Source organism: Geotrypetes seraphini, chromosome 9 (genome assembly GCF_902459505.1).
Source record: "Geotrypetes seraphini chromosome 9, aGeoSer1.1, whole genome shotgun sequence".
Lineage (NCBI taxonomy): Eukaryota > Metazoa > Chordata > Amphibia > Gymnophiona > Dermophiidae > Geotrypetes > Geotrypetes seraphini.
Genome location: NC_047092.1, coordinates 69359283 through 69373330, shown reverse-complemented (window position 1 = coordinate 69373330; position 14048 = coordinate 69359283). Strand labels below are relative to the sequence as shown.

The window sequence follows — 14048 nt, the reverse complement described above, 5'->3', positions numbered from 1 at the left end:
TCTACTGGTCTGGAGAGTGCTAAAGAAGGAGAAATTAGGTTCTTACCTGCTAATTTACTTTCTTTTAGCTTCTCCAGACCAGTAGAGGTCCCCACCCTGTCTGTTGTTGTTGTTGTTGTTGGGGCTGTTTTCGCGGGCAGTTTTTGTTTTTTGCTGCGGGTTCTAGTATTTTTCTAGGGCCGGGGAGAATTAAAGAACAGCGGCTGTGGCTCGGCTGGCTTAGCTGGCGAGCTGTGGGGACATTTTCCTTCGGGTATTTCTCCTCTGCATTTTCCAACAGCATTTGGGTATGTTATTTGTTACTCCTGTTCGGAGTATTGTTTTCTTCCTGTTTTCCAGTTCTTGGTTCTGCTTGGCTATTCGGCAGACTGAGGGAAATAGAGAAGGGAGGATAGTATATACTGTCCCAAAGTTTTGTTTTCAGTCTCCACCTGCTGGTCATGATTAGATATATACCCATTCGTAAAGTTAACCTCTACTGGTCTGGAGAAGCTAAAAGAAAGTAAATTAGCAGGTAAGAACCTAATTTCTCCTTTTTTTCTTATCATCATGCCAAATAACACTGTATCGTAAGAAAGTGCAACATGATTTTCCAATAATGAATTTACTTGAGACCAGATTGAATTCCAAAATATCTTAATATAGGGACAATAATAAAGTAGATGATCTAATGTTCCAGGTTCCAGATTACAATGCCAGCATTTATTGGACTTAGAACTATCTAGTTTTTGTAAACGAACAGGGGTCCAAAACACTCTATGTTACAAAAAGAACCAAGTTTGTCTCATAGATGCTGACACTGTACATCTCATTCTCCAAGACCAAATTCGTAGCCATTGAGATGCAGAAATTTGATGCTTGATCTCAATGCTCCAAATGATACATAGATTTTTAAAATTATGTTTCATCAGAGACGTAAAAGGGAGATGACACACTGCCTTAGAAATCTGTCCCACAAGAATTACACTCCAATACTGCCAAAAACCTAAACTAGCAACAACGAAAAAAGGCAGACCTAGTCACATCAAGGTTCATTAGGAGGACGCTCAGGAACACAGACTATACACACCACACAAACCACGTTCAGTATCGTGTGAATGAAGTCAAAATAAAGGGTGCTCTCAGTGTGAACCACCAGCGATAGTAGTCCAGCTCCAACACTTCACTTATAGGTAGATGCGGTAAACCCCCACCCGCACACCATCATAGAGCACCCTAAGTGTGCTGAAAATCAAAGTGAAACTTTCACCAATTAAAACAATAAATCCACAAGTGAATGAATCAATGTAACCTGAGCGACCCCCAAACAAACCCTGCCAGCCGAACCCCCCGAAAAATACAACCAAAAAATCAAAATGCACCATACAAAAGAAAAATAAATGAAGTACTTATCTGCAAATGAAAAAAATCACAAAACTGCAACGCAGAAAAACGCGCCAGGAGAAGAGGTTCAACCGCGCTGGTTTCGGGGAGAAGCCCTTCTTCAGGAACCTGTCCCCCGACGGAAACAAAACGCTGAGGTCGGCTGGGTTCGTTTGGGGGTCGCTCAGGTTACATTGATTCATTCACTTGTGGATTTATTGGTTTAACTGGTGAAAGTTTCACTTTGATTTTCAGCACACTTAGGGTGCTCTATGATGGTGTGCGGGTGGGGGTTTACCGCCTCTACCTATAAGTGAAGTGTTGGAGCTGGACTCCTATCGCTGGTGGTTCACACTGAGAGCACCCTTTATTTTGACTTCATTCACACGATACTGAACGTGGTTTGTGTGGTGTGTATAATCTGTGTTCCTGAGCGTCCTCCTAATGAACCTTGATGTGACTAGGTCTGCCTTTTTTCGTTGTTGTTAGAAATCTGTCCAGCATCAGCCTCAGTTCCCCCTCTCCATCCTGTTTATATCTTTTTGAAGGTAAGGTCTCCAGAACGATACATAGTTTTTAAAATTAGGCAAAAGGGAGATGACACATTGCCCTAGAACAATCACAGAGGAACCTTTAAAAGGAATAGGAGCAACCAAACGAATGAACAAGGAGGCAATAAACCACAGTTTTATTTCAAAGTTTGACTCAAGTTCAGATAGTGTGGTAACAAGCTTCAAGAGTGGACCCAACACGGTCGGGGTTTCAGCTCAACAGCCTTCATTAGGGATCCTATTTAATCATAGTATAAAATCACATTTGCGTCATCATCAGGTTTATTAGCCACTGATACAACAAATACCACTGTGTAGCAAACCAAAAATGTACATAATACACTAGAACAGTGGTTCCCAACCCTGTTCTGGATGACCACCAGGCCAGTCGGGTTTTCAGGCCAGCCCTAATGAATGTGCATGAGAGAAATTTGCATATAATGGAAGTGACAGGCATGCATATCTGCTCCATGCATATTCATTAGGGCTATCCTGAAAACCTGATTGGCCTGGTGGTCCTCCAGGATAGGGTTGGGGACCACTGCACTAGAAGACCTATCACCAGAGACTTATACAGATATATAGTCACCTGCTTTTTCCTACTAGCTATCTCTTCCCTATGCACCAAAACATTCTTTTGGCTATTGCTGCTACCTTTTGCTGCCTGTGTGGCCTCCTTAAGCTCATCAGATATGATCATACCAAAACCTTGTTCTTTTTTCATGCACAGAAGTACAGTCAAACCTCGGTTTGCGAGTGTTTTGCAAGACAAGCAAAACACTCTCGCATATTTTGACTCTCAAATCGAGCATTGACTCGATATGCAAGCCCCTAACCTTGAGAACCGGCATTGCCCCCGAGACCGGCATCACCTGTCTGCCCGCCCAAACCCTTACCGCGATCGGGCACTGGCACGCTGCACCAATCCACAGGACGTGCCGGTGCCGAAAGAGCCTGCCGGTGATCTCTGCTGGGCTTGAGCATCTGCACATGCTCAAGGCCTTCTGGCTCCTGCTCTCTCCCTCTCCGAGATTCTAATGAGATTCTTGGTTTTCATCCTGGTGAACCTGTCTTGCACCCCTATGTGTTTGATAAAGACATTATATAGGTTTTTACAAGGAAATAGCCCATATGGGTCAAGTTTTATCTAATTCTAATGCAATAGGCATTTCATTCCTGAACTCTTGGGTAGTCAATCCCTTACTGTGAGATTCTGTGTAGATAGCCTTGTTAGCATTTCTTCCACCTCTAGGCCAATGTATCGCAAACTGTGTGCCTCCTGAGATTTCAGGTGTGCCACGGTACACTGGGGAAGAGGCAAGGCACTGCCCCAGCTGACTGCCTACAGGACGTGCCTGTCACGGCGAAAGACACATCCTGTAGGCAATCATCCAGGGCCGGCACCTCTCCTTTTCTCCGAACCTCTTCCCTGCTGGCACCCCCCACTGGCCTGTCTGAAGTGTCTTCACGTATGCGCGTGATGTCATCAGGGTGATGCCCGCACACTTCCAGGTGCCTCAAACTACGGCCACTATCTTTAGTGTGCCGCAGCTCAAGAAAGTTTGCAGGGCACTACTCTAGGCTGTCCTGCAATTCCTCAGTTTGTCTCGCTACGTGTGAGATGGTAGAAGCCTGTCCTGCTCGTGTTTATTTTTCTTTTAATTAGAGCTTTTGTATCCGATCGTGAGGCTTTTCGGTGCTGCAGAGGCTTCCTGCTTCGATCATGAGGATTTTCAGTGCTGCAGACTTGGCTCTGATCTTTTTGGTCCTAGCATTCCTTCATGATGACCTTGAAAAGGCCTGCCGGTTGGCTTCCTCTAAGTTAAAATAGTGTGTCTTTTGTGTTTCTGATTCAAGTGCTCAAGAAGACCTTAACCTCACACCCAGATGTGGCCAGGTTTCTGAAGGGGGCTTTGTGCCTGCGTCCTCCAGTAGAACAACCTTTTCCATCATAGAGTCTTAAACTTGTCTTGTGGGCAGTCAGTAGAGCTCCATAGAAGCCTCTGGAGCAAGCTTCATTGTTGGACCTCACAGTTAAAGTGATGTTTTTAGTGGTGATTTCTTCAACTCATTAGGTGCCGGAATTGCAGGTGCTCTCATGCAGAGAACCCTTTGTCAGAATTTCAGAGTCTGAAGTAATATTACGTACTGTACCATCTTTTTTGCTGAAAGTGGTATCCAATTTTCACGTCAGCCAGGAAGTACGGCTACCTACCTTCACACCCTCAGAATCCAAGTGTACGAACCGTAAGGGTCAACCAGCTTCTAAAGCCACCATTTCAAGGATTCGTATGGCCATCTCTTCAGCCTATATTGGGAGCGGAAAGCAGCCTCCCGTATCCTTAAAAGCTCATTCCACTAGGGGAGTAGCATCCTTCTGGTCGGAGGCTACAGCAGTTTCCTCTGAAGAGATTTGCAGAACAGCTACATGGTCTTCCCTCCATACTTTTCACAAAATTTTACAGGGTGGACATTGCAGCCAAATTGGACTCCGCATTCTGATTGTTTGTACTTGGATCATGCTCATTTGTCCCGCCCTACATTCCAGGGACTGCTTTGATACGTTCCAAAAGTTCAGGAATGATGTGCCTGTTGCACTAGAAGGGAAGATTAAGTACTTACCTTGCTAATCATCTGTCTAGTAAATAGATACATCATTCCTGAAGCCCATCCTGTCAGATCTTAATTTGCCTGCTCACTACTTCAGACGTGGAAATTCCGGTTTTATTTCTTTCCTTTATCCTATAAGGAAAGAATAGAGGACACCATTGCTATTTAATGGAATTCTGGGGTATCTTTCAAAACCCTAAGACTGTTAGAACAGGTTGCACTCATATAGGTGGCTAGTTCATTCCATCTCATTATATGTTTCAGTGGTTCATGTTTAAATGTTTTGTGCAGAATGGACTTGTTTCTCGGCGAGTATCCTTGTACTCCTCCCTCTTATGTTTCCTCAGGGCTGACCACTGCTTTGATACGAACTGAGTTATTGAAGGACAGCCCAGAGTGGTGGGAGGTGGAGCAAAAAATAAAAAGCTAATGAGGCTCTCTACACAAAATCTCATGGGAAGGGATTGACTACCAAAGAGTTCAGGAAGATTATCAAGATAAATTCCTAAATTTCCCTTATTGATTATTTCATCTTCATCACAATATTGGAATGAAGGTGCAGACTTATTCCATGTGTTAAGGTACAAGTTACCCATGCTTCTTAATCACTTAAAAAAATCTAGCATCTACGGTAAGACATTCTGAAGTGAGCTATTGTATTTAAGATGGTATATGTTTATATACTGTATTATTTTCTTGTTTAATGTTTAGATTATGAAAAGGTGTTAGAGTTGGATCCAAGTAACTTTGAAGCAAAGTATGAACTCAAGAAAATTTCTCAGGTAATTATTTGACTTATTTTCTTTTGATGTAATTCTGAAATGGATTTTTCTAGCATATTCACAAAACTCATGAGCCTTAAGTTAACTTTCAGATTTTTTTATTTTATTTTATTTTTTTAGTAACAAAAGGAGAAATAAAAATAAGTACAAATTTTATTCAAATTTTCCAAAAAAAGGCAACAGCAGTAATGAGGTAGATATTCAGCCCTTGGCAGTCAGCAGTTTTTAAACTGCTTAGAGCTGCAGTTAAATTACACACTACAGCTATGAGGATGATATTCGTTCTTTTCTGTAAACCAGGGATTCTTAATCTTTATTACTGTGCAAACAGCATACGATTCCCTACTGATGGGTTATATACCCCAACCCGTGAGTTGTGTTGCAAAAGATGTCCAGTCATTTTTCTCAGTTCTGCTTCCTTGCATCCCTGGGCAGTGCCCTCTCTCTTCAGTCTTAACTTCTGCAAGTTAGTTGAGGAGATGTCTTTTCATTTGCTCTGCACTAGATTTCTTATTTTTTAGTTAAATCTGCTTTTTTTTCATGAAGCTTCCTTGTGCTAAGAGGTTCCCAGTAGTCCGGGACAGCTCTTCCTGGGTAAGGATTGAGATGCCGGGGATTGTAGCCAGGAGGGCCTCCTTTCTGAAATAGCACCTTCCTGGCCAGCCTGCTCTAATACTTGGGAGCTCAGGGATGGGTCCCCCTTGAAGTGGGCTTGCCCCTGTGGAGTCAGGTACTGGAGTGCAGACTGATTTGACCCCTTGACTGGCCAGGAGCTGCGTGTGTTTGTCCCTCCCCCCCAAGAATCATGTGGGAGTGAGTGGGGTTGAGGTTTGGTGAGTGAATAAAAGGCAGCCCAAAGAGACAAGCTGCTGGAGCCACCCTTTCTTGTCTAAGGCAGAAAATCCTTCTCCATGCTTAGCATGCTGATGCAGGCAGCACATTGCATTTCTTTGAGTACAGATTATTGCAGTCTATGGGAGACATCAGGGCAGTTCAAAATTAGCAAAACTATAGGGTTGTCCAAGGGTTCCCCACCTCTAAAATCCTAATTAGTGTTGCTCCTATGGGCCATTTTTTTTAGCGCCAAAAAGCACTGCCTCAGCCATCTTGGATTTCCCAATTTTATTTTAAAAGCTTCTACCAGCCTCAAAATACCTTGATTTTGACTTAAATTGATTATAATGGACTCCTCAGATGGTTTGACCCATTTATCATGCCAGGTTTGCACTGGATGGTCGCCTGAGAAGCTCACCTGTGCCCCTTGCAGAGCACAGTGTTAGTGTGTTGGTCCTCTCAGTCAGACTGTCTCCAGAAGGAGTTAACCTGGACGGTGGAGGCACACCAGAGCTTACTATGGTGGCTCTGGCCAGAGTCGCTATCCAGGGGCCTTCCTCTCCACATAGAGTCCTGGGTGATCCTAACGACCGATGTAAGTCTTTACGGCTGGGGAGGACAGCTAGACACTAAAAAATTTTATAGCTCTGACAGGTTGTCATTTTTGCTAGTCCCAGAAAAGGCAAGCCTATCTCTAAAGCTACCATTGCTCGCTGGTTGAAGGAGATGATTTCTTCAGAGCATCTTTTAACAGGCAAACTGGCTAGGTAGGAAGCTTTCTTTGGAGCTTCAGTACTTACAGTACTAATTCCTTCCCGACTTGCGGATTGGTTTGATGCATCTTGCAAATTTTGGACTGGCCTGTTGAGAATGCTAAGGAAGGAAAAGTTTGTTTTTGTAATGTTCATTCTTTCCTTTAGTCCCAACAGTCCAGTTCAGCTACCCACCCCTCTGTATTTTCTGAGTATTTGGACCTTTTCAGCTTGATCATCTCTGTTATGATTTGCAGAACTCTGAGCAGTTGCAAAAAAGTTAAATTTTCAGCTTCTTCATGATATAAAGACAGAAAGAAGATATATGTAATATTCGGAGAAGCCACTATTTTGTTATAAAAATACTGAGCTAGGTGAGCTGCACAGTGCCCTAGAGGGCACAGTTGTATGCTATCTGCTGCTTGATGGACACAAATCCACAAGTTCTATAATAGTCTATTGGAACTAAAGGAAAGAAAATTAGCTGGTAACACTAATTTCTCCTTGTATCCTGAAGGATAACTTTTGAACATTTCCTTTAGTTCTTATCTGTTATTTAAGAAATTCACTACAGATAGCTTCTGAATAGAAATGAACAGTGTGCGATGTAAATGAACAAGTTTTGGCAGACATCAAGATGAAGAAACAGACACAATGATGCTCATTTCCAAAACACATACACTTACACATATTTTACTATGGAACTTTGTAAGTCTAAGTGCTTTGAAAATGAGCATCAATGTCTATGTTCAAATCAAAGAATGCATAAAAATCAAAATGTCATGAAAGGAGTACCAAATATACTAATAATTTTCTTTTATTAAATAGGTTTCTTTTTATATCAATAATATTTTCAAATGTGTTAGGCCTTATCAAAAGAAGACCTGCGGAGAAAGGAAATTGAAGAAACAGTTAAAGATCCAGAACTAACTTCAGAGGAGGAAAAGAAACTTGAAGAGCAGCAGCTTAAGCAGAAAGCTATTGCAGAGAAAGACTTGGTAATATTTTTTTCTGTGATTGAATTTCTTACTGATGCCTTGAAAAATGGATGTGCGTTAGCCTCTGGGGGAGGAGAATATGGCCACACATTAATGGGGTGAACCTAGCTATGCTGGAGAAGGCTCGTCAGATGACTATGAATTGATATAAGAACATAATAAGTTGCCTCCGCTGAGTCAGACCAGAGGTCCATCCTGCCCAGCTCCCGCGGCGGCCCATCAGGCCTAATTGCCTGAACAGTGTCCATGACTAATTTTGTAACTCTAATTCTATCCCTATTACCTACCTCTACTCCTATCTGTACCCCTCAATCCCTTTGTCCTCCAGGTACCTGTCCAGACCCTCTTTGAAGCCCTGTAGTGTGCTTCTGCTTATCACATCCTCCGGTAGCGCGTTCCATGTATCCACCACCCTCTGAGTGAAAAAGAACTTCCTGGCGTTTGTTCTAAACCTTTCCCCTTTCAGTTTCTCCGAGTGCCCCCTTGTGCTTGTGGTTCCCCGTAATTTGAAAAATCTGTCCATGTCCACTCTTTCTATGCCCTTCATGATCTTGAAGGTTTCTATCATGTCTCCTCTAAGTCTCCGCTTTTCCAGGGAGAAAAGCCCCAACTTCTTCAGTCTGTCAGTATATGAGAGGTCTTCCATACCCTTTATTAGCTTAGTTGCTCTTCTCTGGACTCTCTCAAGTACCGCCATGTCCTTCTTGAGGTACGGCGACCAGTACTGGACACAGTATTCCAGGTGCGGGCGCACCATTGCACGATACAGTGGCAGGATTACTTCCTTCGTCCTGGTTGTGATACCCTTCTTAATGATGCCCAACATTCTGTTCGCCTTCCTTGAGGCTGTGGCGCACTGTGCCGACGCCTTCAATGATGTGTCTACCATATGATATGTTGCTGATATTTATGATGAGAAACAGTGTTTCAAGTTTGAATTGTGGAGCAATATTAAGATAAGAGCATAAATTTATTTCTACATATTGCAGTTTTTATCTGTTTTTGCTTTGCTTAAGTTACTTTTCAGATTAGCACTCTTGATGATTATGGTGTAAGAAGAACCATGGATAACACTATTTTCTGCATTGCACTAGGGCAATGGGTATTTTAAAGAAGGAAAATATGAAGCAGCCATAGAATGCTATTCACGCGGTATGACTGCAGATGGCACCAATGCTCTTCTACCAGCAAACAGAGCAATGGCATATCTAAAGATTTTAAGGTAATTGTTGAAGAACATATGATTTTACTTGCCAGTGTTTTTATTAAAGTTCAATAAAAATAATCTTAGCTACTAGTTAGTATCAGAGGTATATCTAGTTAACCCTGTGCTATTCAGAAATTAGCTGGAGGGGGAGGGAACAAAAGGGTTTAAATGAAATAATATCTTTCTTAAAGATTTGGGAGGGGGTGAAGGTTCTGTTTACTGTTTTTATGATTTCAAAATGATTGTTATATAGGCAGGATATATTTGGTATATGATACTTATTATACTTCTAAAAACTAATGGATAATTTGATTGATAATAGGGGGTAGGGAGGGAGGGATATTACTTTGTTAATGTCATGTAAGATTATTAAGTGTTGTTTATTATGCAAACTGTTTTCTTTACTGTTTTCACTTATTGGAAGTATTAAAATGAATAAAGAATTATATAAAAAAAAAACAAAAAACAGAAATTAGCTGACCTTTATAAGGGCCTTACACATTCAATGTCTAAAAAATAAGTGCAGGGGGGAAAATGCATGTGTAGGTTTGAAAGTCAAAATTTATTTGTGTATTTATTATCAGCTACCACATTTATTTGCCTGGAATGGCCCATTCTTTAGCACTCTCCAGACCAGTAGAGGTTAATCTTTATGAGTGGGTATATATCCCAATCATGACCAGCAGGTGGAGACTGAAAACAAAACTGTGGAATCTATATACCGTATTTGCCGGCATATAAGACGACTTTTTAGTACCTTAAAATCCTCCCCAAAGTCGGGGGTCGTCTTATACGCCGGGTACTGTTTACATGCCCTTGTTGCATGCACAGCCGGCCAGGTTCCCTTACTTTTGTGGCACTTCCCCGACCGACCGATAACAGCCCGGGTCCGACAAACCTCCCTGCCCTTAACCGCGAATCTAAATTACCTTCTTACAGCTGCTGTAAGAAGGTAATTTAGATTTGCGGCTACAGGGCAGGGAGGATTGTCAGACCCGGGCTGTTATCGGTCGGTCGGGGAAGTGCCACAAAAGTAAGGGAACCTGGCCGGCTGTGCTGCAACCGGGGCGGGGCGGCCGCCCCTCTCTCTTGGTACCGCGAGGCTACTCTCCTTCTCCTTATCTGCCCTGCTTGTAGCACAGAGCCGAACGGAAGTCTTCCCGACGTCAGCGCTGACGTCAGAGGGAGGGAGGGCTTTGTTTAAACTTTGTTTAAGCCCTCCCTCCCCTCCGACGTCAGCGCTGACGTCGGGAAGACTTCCGTTCGGCTCTGTGCTGCAAGCAGAGAAGGTAGGGAGAAGAAGAGCCGCGTACATCCAGAAGACTGAGCATCCAGCCCCGCGACCCTCGGAGGCGTCCCCATGGGATCCCCGCGACCCTAGGGGGCGTCCCCACGGGATCCCCGCGACCCTAGGGGCGTCCCCGTGCAGCTCTCTAATGCTGTTGTCGGTCGGTCGGGGAAGTGCCACAAAAGTAAGGGGACCTGGCCGGCTGTGCTGCACCCGGGGCGGTAGAGAAGGTGTGCGGAAGAAGGGGTAGTCTTATACGGCGAGTATATAACAAAACTCTATATTTTAACTAAAAGTTGGGGGGTCGTCTTATACGCCCAGTCGTCTTATACGCCGGCAAATACGGTATATAAAATCGGAGGTTTGTATGTGTGTATGTGTGTGTGTATGTGCCGCGATCACGCAAAAACGGCTTGACCGATTTGAACGAAACTTGGTATGCAGATCCCTCACTACCTGGGACGATATGTTCTGGGGGTCTCGCGGCCCACCTGCACACGTGGGTGGAGCTACAAACATAAAATCAGATTTCACCCATTCATGTCAATGGAAAAAATGTAAAAAGCTGCCATTCTCACAGTAATTCAAAAACGGCTTGACCGATTTGACCGAAACTTGGTATGCAGATCCCTCACTACCTGGGGTGATATGTTCTGGGGGTCTCGCGGCCCATCTGCACACGTGGGCGGAGCTACAAACAGAAAATCAGATTTCACCCATTCATGTCAATGGAAAAAATGTAAAAAGCTGCCATTCTCACAGTAATTCAAAAACGGCTTGACCGATTTGACCGAAACTTGGTATGCAGATCCCTCACTACCTGGGGTGATATGTTCTGCGGGTCTCGCGGGCCACCTGCACACATGGGCGGAGCTACAAACAGAAAATCAGATTTCAACCATTCATGTCAATGGAAAAAATGTAAAAAGCTGCCATTCTCACAGTAATTCAAAAACTGCTTGACCGATTTGAACGAAACTTGGTATGCAGATCCCTCACTACCTGGGGTGATATGTTCTGCGGGTCTCGCGGGCCACCTGCACACGTGGGCGGAGCTACAAACAGAAAATCAGATTTCACCCATTCATGTCAATGGAAAAAATGTAAAAAGCTGCCATTCTCACTGTAATTCAAAAACGGCTTGACCGATTTGAACGAAACGTGGTATGCAGATCCCTCACTACCTGGGGTGATATGTTCTGGGGGTCTCGCGGCCCACCTGCACACGTGGGCGGAGCTACAAACAGAAAATCAGATTTCACCCATTCATGTCAATGGAAAAAATGTAAAAAGCTGCCATTCTCACAGTAATTCAAAAACGGCTTGACCGATTTGAACGAAACTTGGTATGGAGATCCCTCACTACCTGGGGTGATATGTTCTGAGGGTCTCTCGGCCCACAACTCTATTTTGCTTGCTCAAGAATTTATATGTTCTTGCTCCTGGAGGTGAAACTAAAAATGTTGTTTATAATCAAGTTTTGCGTTAGTTGTATTGTATTCATTTTGTCAAATATTTCACATTATAATTTGATTATTGTACTTTTTATTAAGCTGTAAAAAAATAATTTCATTCACCACTATAAAGTATCTTTATTTGAATCCATTTACAGTGTTATTGCTATAATTAAATACCCGTGCAACGCCGGGGCATCAGCTAGTAGTACATAAAAGATACCTTCCCCTATTCCTATCAGTCTTCTTTCAGTCTCCAGCAGGTGTTGAGTGAGCTGTACCCATATCCCTTGGTAGGGCTGTTGGGATTTGTTTAGGGGTTTCTAGTCCCTGTTTTTGGCCGGATTGAGCTTGGGTGGGCCTGTTTGAGGGTCTGTCTGACCTCGGGGTATTAAACCTGACGGGTCTCAAGCGGGGTCCCTCCCCCCATTTCCTCCACCTCCCTACATTTTTTTAGAGGAGCCTCAGCGGTACGCCTTGCCCCTAAATCAAGCAAGGCATATTGCTTTGAGAGCATGTGGAGTCTGTTCTGAAAAAATCCTAAGGTAGTGCTGGTCTGAAGGGTTGCTTCCCTTTAACTTTACTGTATTTTTGTACTAACTGGAACTTTTCTTCTAGCTAGGTCGCGTATAGAGCAATTGAGCCCTTCTCAGGGGGAGTGGGGTACAATTTGGTCCAGACGCGAGGCACTCGCGGCCAGCCTGAAAACTGCTGTTCGGGCCGGTGCGGTGGTGGAGCTCCGTCAGAAGCGGCTGCAGGCACCCAGAGCTCCCCGCTGATAGTGCCTCGCGAGTCGGCAGGGAGCAGTGGGGAGGCCCGGTCTTTTTTCACCGCCCACGGAGGGATTCCCTTGACCGCCGATGGTCAGGGTACAAAGGATTCCCTCTCAGCTGATTTTATAACAGCTGATACCTGCTTGCCTGCTCTAGCAGCTGGGACTGTTCAGGCTTCCCAGCCGCTACAGGCCCAGGAGGGGTTGTTTTTGGCGGGAACTTCGCCATTTTCTCTGCAAACTCAGGTGACCTTCCCCCTGTATTAGAAATACAGGGGCAGGTTTTAGCTGGGTCCCCTGCTGTGGCAGGGAGTCCCATGGGACCCCCAGGGTTTTTTCCCCTGATTTACTTTTTCTTTGTGCAGAGTCTATTTTCAGGTGGCTGGGGGTCTCACGTGCACCCAGGGGGTTTCGGGGGGGGGGGGGGGGTCCCTCCGCACCCCCTGCAGATTTGCCTCCCTCTTCTCCTTTGGTGTCCCCTCTTCCTCCTCCCTCATCCAAGCGCCTTGGGTTGGGATTGGTGGTCAGAGGAACATGTTGGCCTGGCTGAGGACCTGGACCTTTTTTTTAGGAATTCCAGGATCCTCCCAAGGAGACGGCTACTGGCGGCGGGGCGTTGGGTTTCCTGCCTTCCGGTGACGAGGTATCCATGGTGCGCCTTTTTCAGAGGGAAGAGCTCCCAGATCTGTTTAAGCAGGTCTCCTTGGTGCTACGTTTTGTGGAAGCGTCACTGGAGACCCCGCGTGTTGGGAGCCCTTTTCTAAGGGAGATCCGTGCTGTTTCCCGCTCTTTTCCTCTGCATCTGGATTTTCGGGATATTGTACTGGCGCAGTGGAATACACCGGAGGCGCTGTTTCGGTTACCGCATGCCATGGCTCGTTGGTATCCCATCCTGGAGGGAGATAAGGCTACTTTATAATCGCCAGTAGTAGACACGGTAGTCTCAGTGATTTCTAAGCAGCATACCGTGCATATTGAGAACAGTTCTACCTTATGAGACTGAGGAGCGTAAGTTGGACACCATTCTTAAGCAGAATTTTGATGTCTCTGCCTTGGGGGTTTAAGTGGCTATTTGTGGGGGAACTGGTGGCTTGTGCCATGTTTCGGTGGGCTAAGCGTGTCCTGGATCGTGAGTCTGATGACTGGTCTTTGGTGAATCAAGAAGAGTTGGCTAAGATTGAAATGGCTGCCTCGTTCCTCTCGGATGCTCTCTATGACTTGGTGCGGACGTCAGCTACGTCTCTGGCTTTTGGAGTGGCCGTGCGACACACCTTGTGGCTTCGTGCTTGGTCGGCGGATGCCGTGTCCAAAACTCAGCTTACCATATTTCCCTTTCAGGGGTCTTTTTTGTTTGGAGAGGACTTAGATAAGTTGGTTCAGACTCTGACGGACTCTAAGGTGCCCTGTCTGCCTGAGGACCATTCCCGCCTAGCACCTC

At 44.7% G+C, this 14048-nt stretch overlaps 1 protein-coding gene across 3 annotated transcripts in view; it reads left to right on the top strand.

The window, feature by feature from the left end:
• Nucleotides 1-14048, top strand: part of RPAP3 (RNA polymerase II associated protein 3) — a 150484-nt gene that overhangs the window by 60999 nt on the left and 75437 nt on the right. For all 3 annotated transcript variants that reach the window (XM_033957900.1, XM_033957901.1, XM_033957899.1), the window contains 3 exons: nt 5235-5305; nt 7758-7889; nt 8984-9111. In XM_033957900.1, the coding sequence (XP_033813791.1) occupies nt 5235-5305; nt 7758-7889; nt 8984-9111 (331 nt within the window). The remainder of the gene's footprint in view (nt 1-5234; nt 5306-7757; nt 7890-8983; nt 9112-14048) is intronic.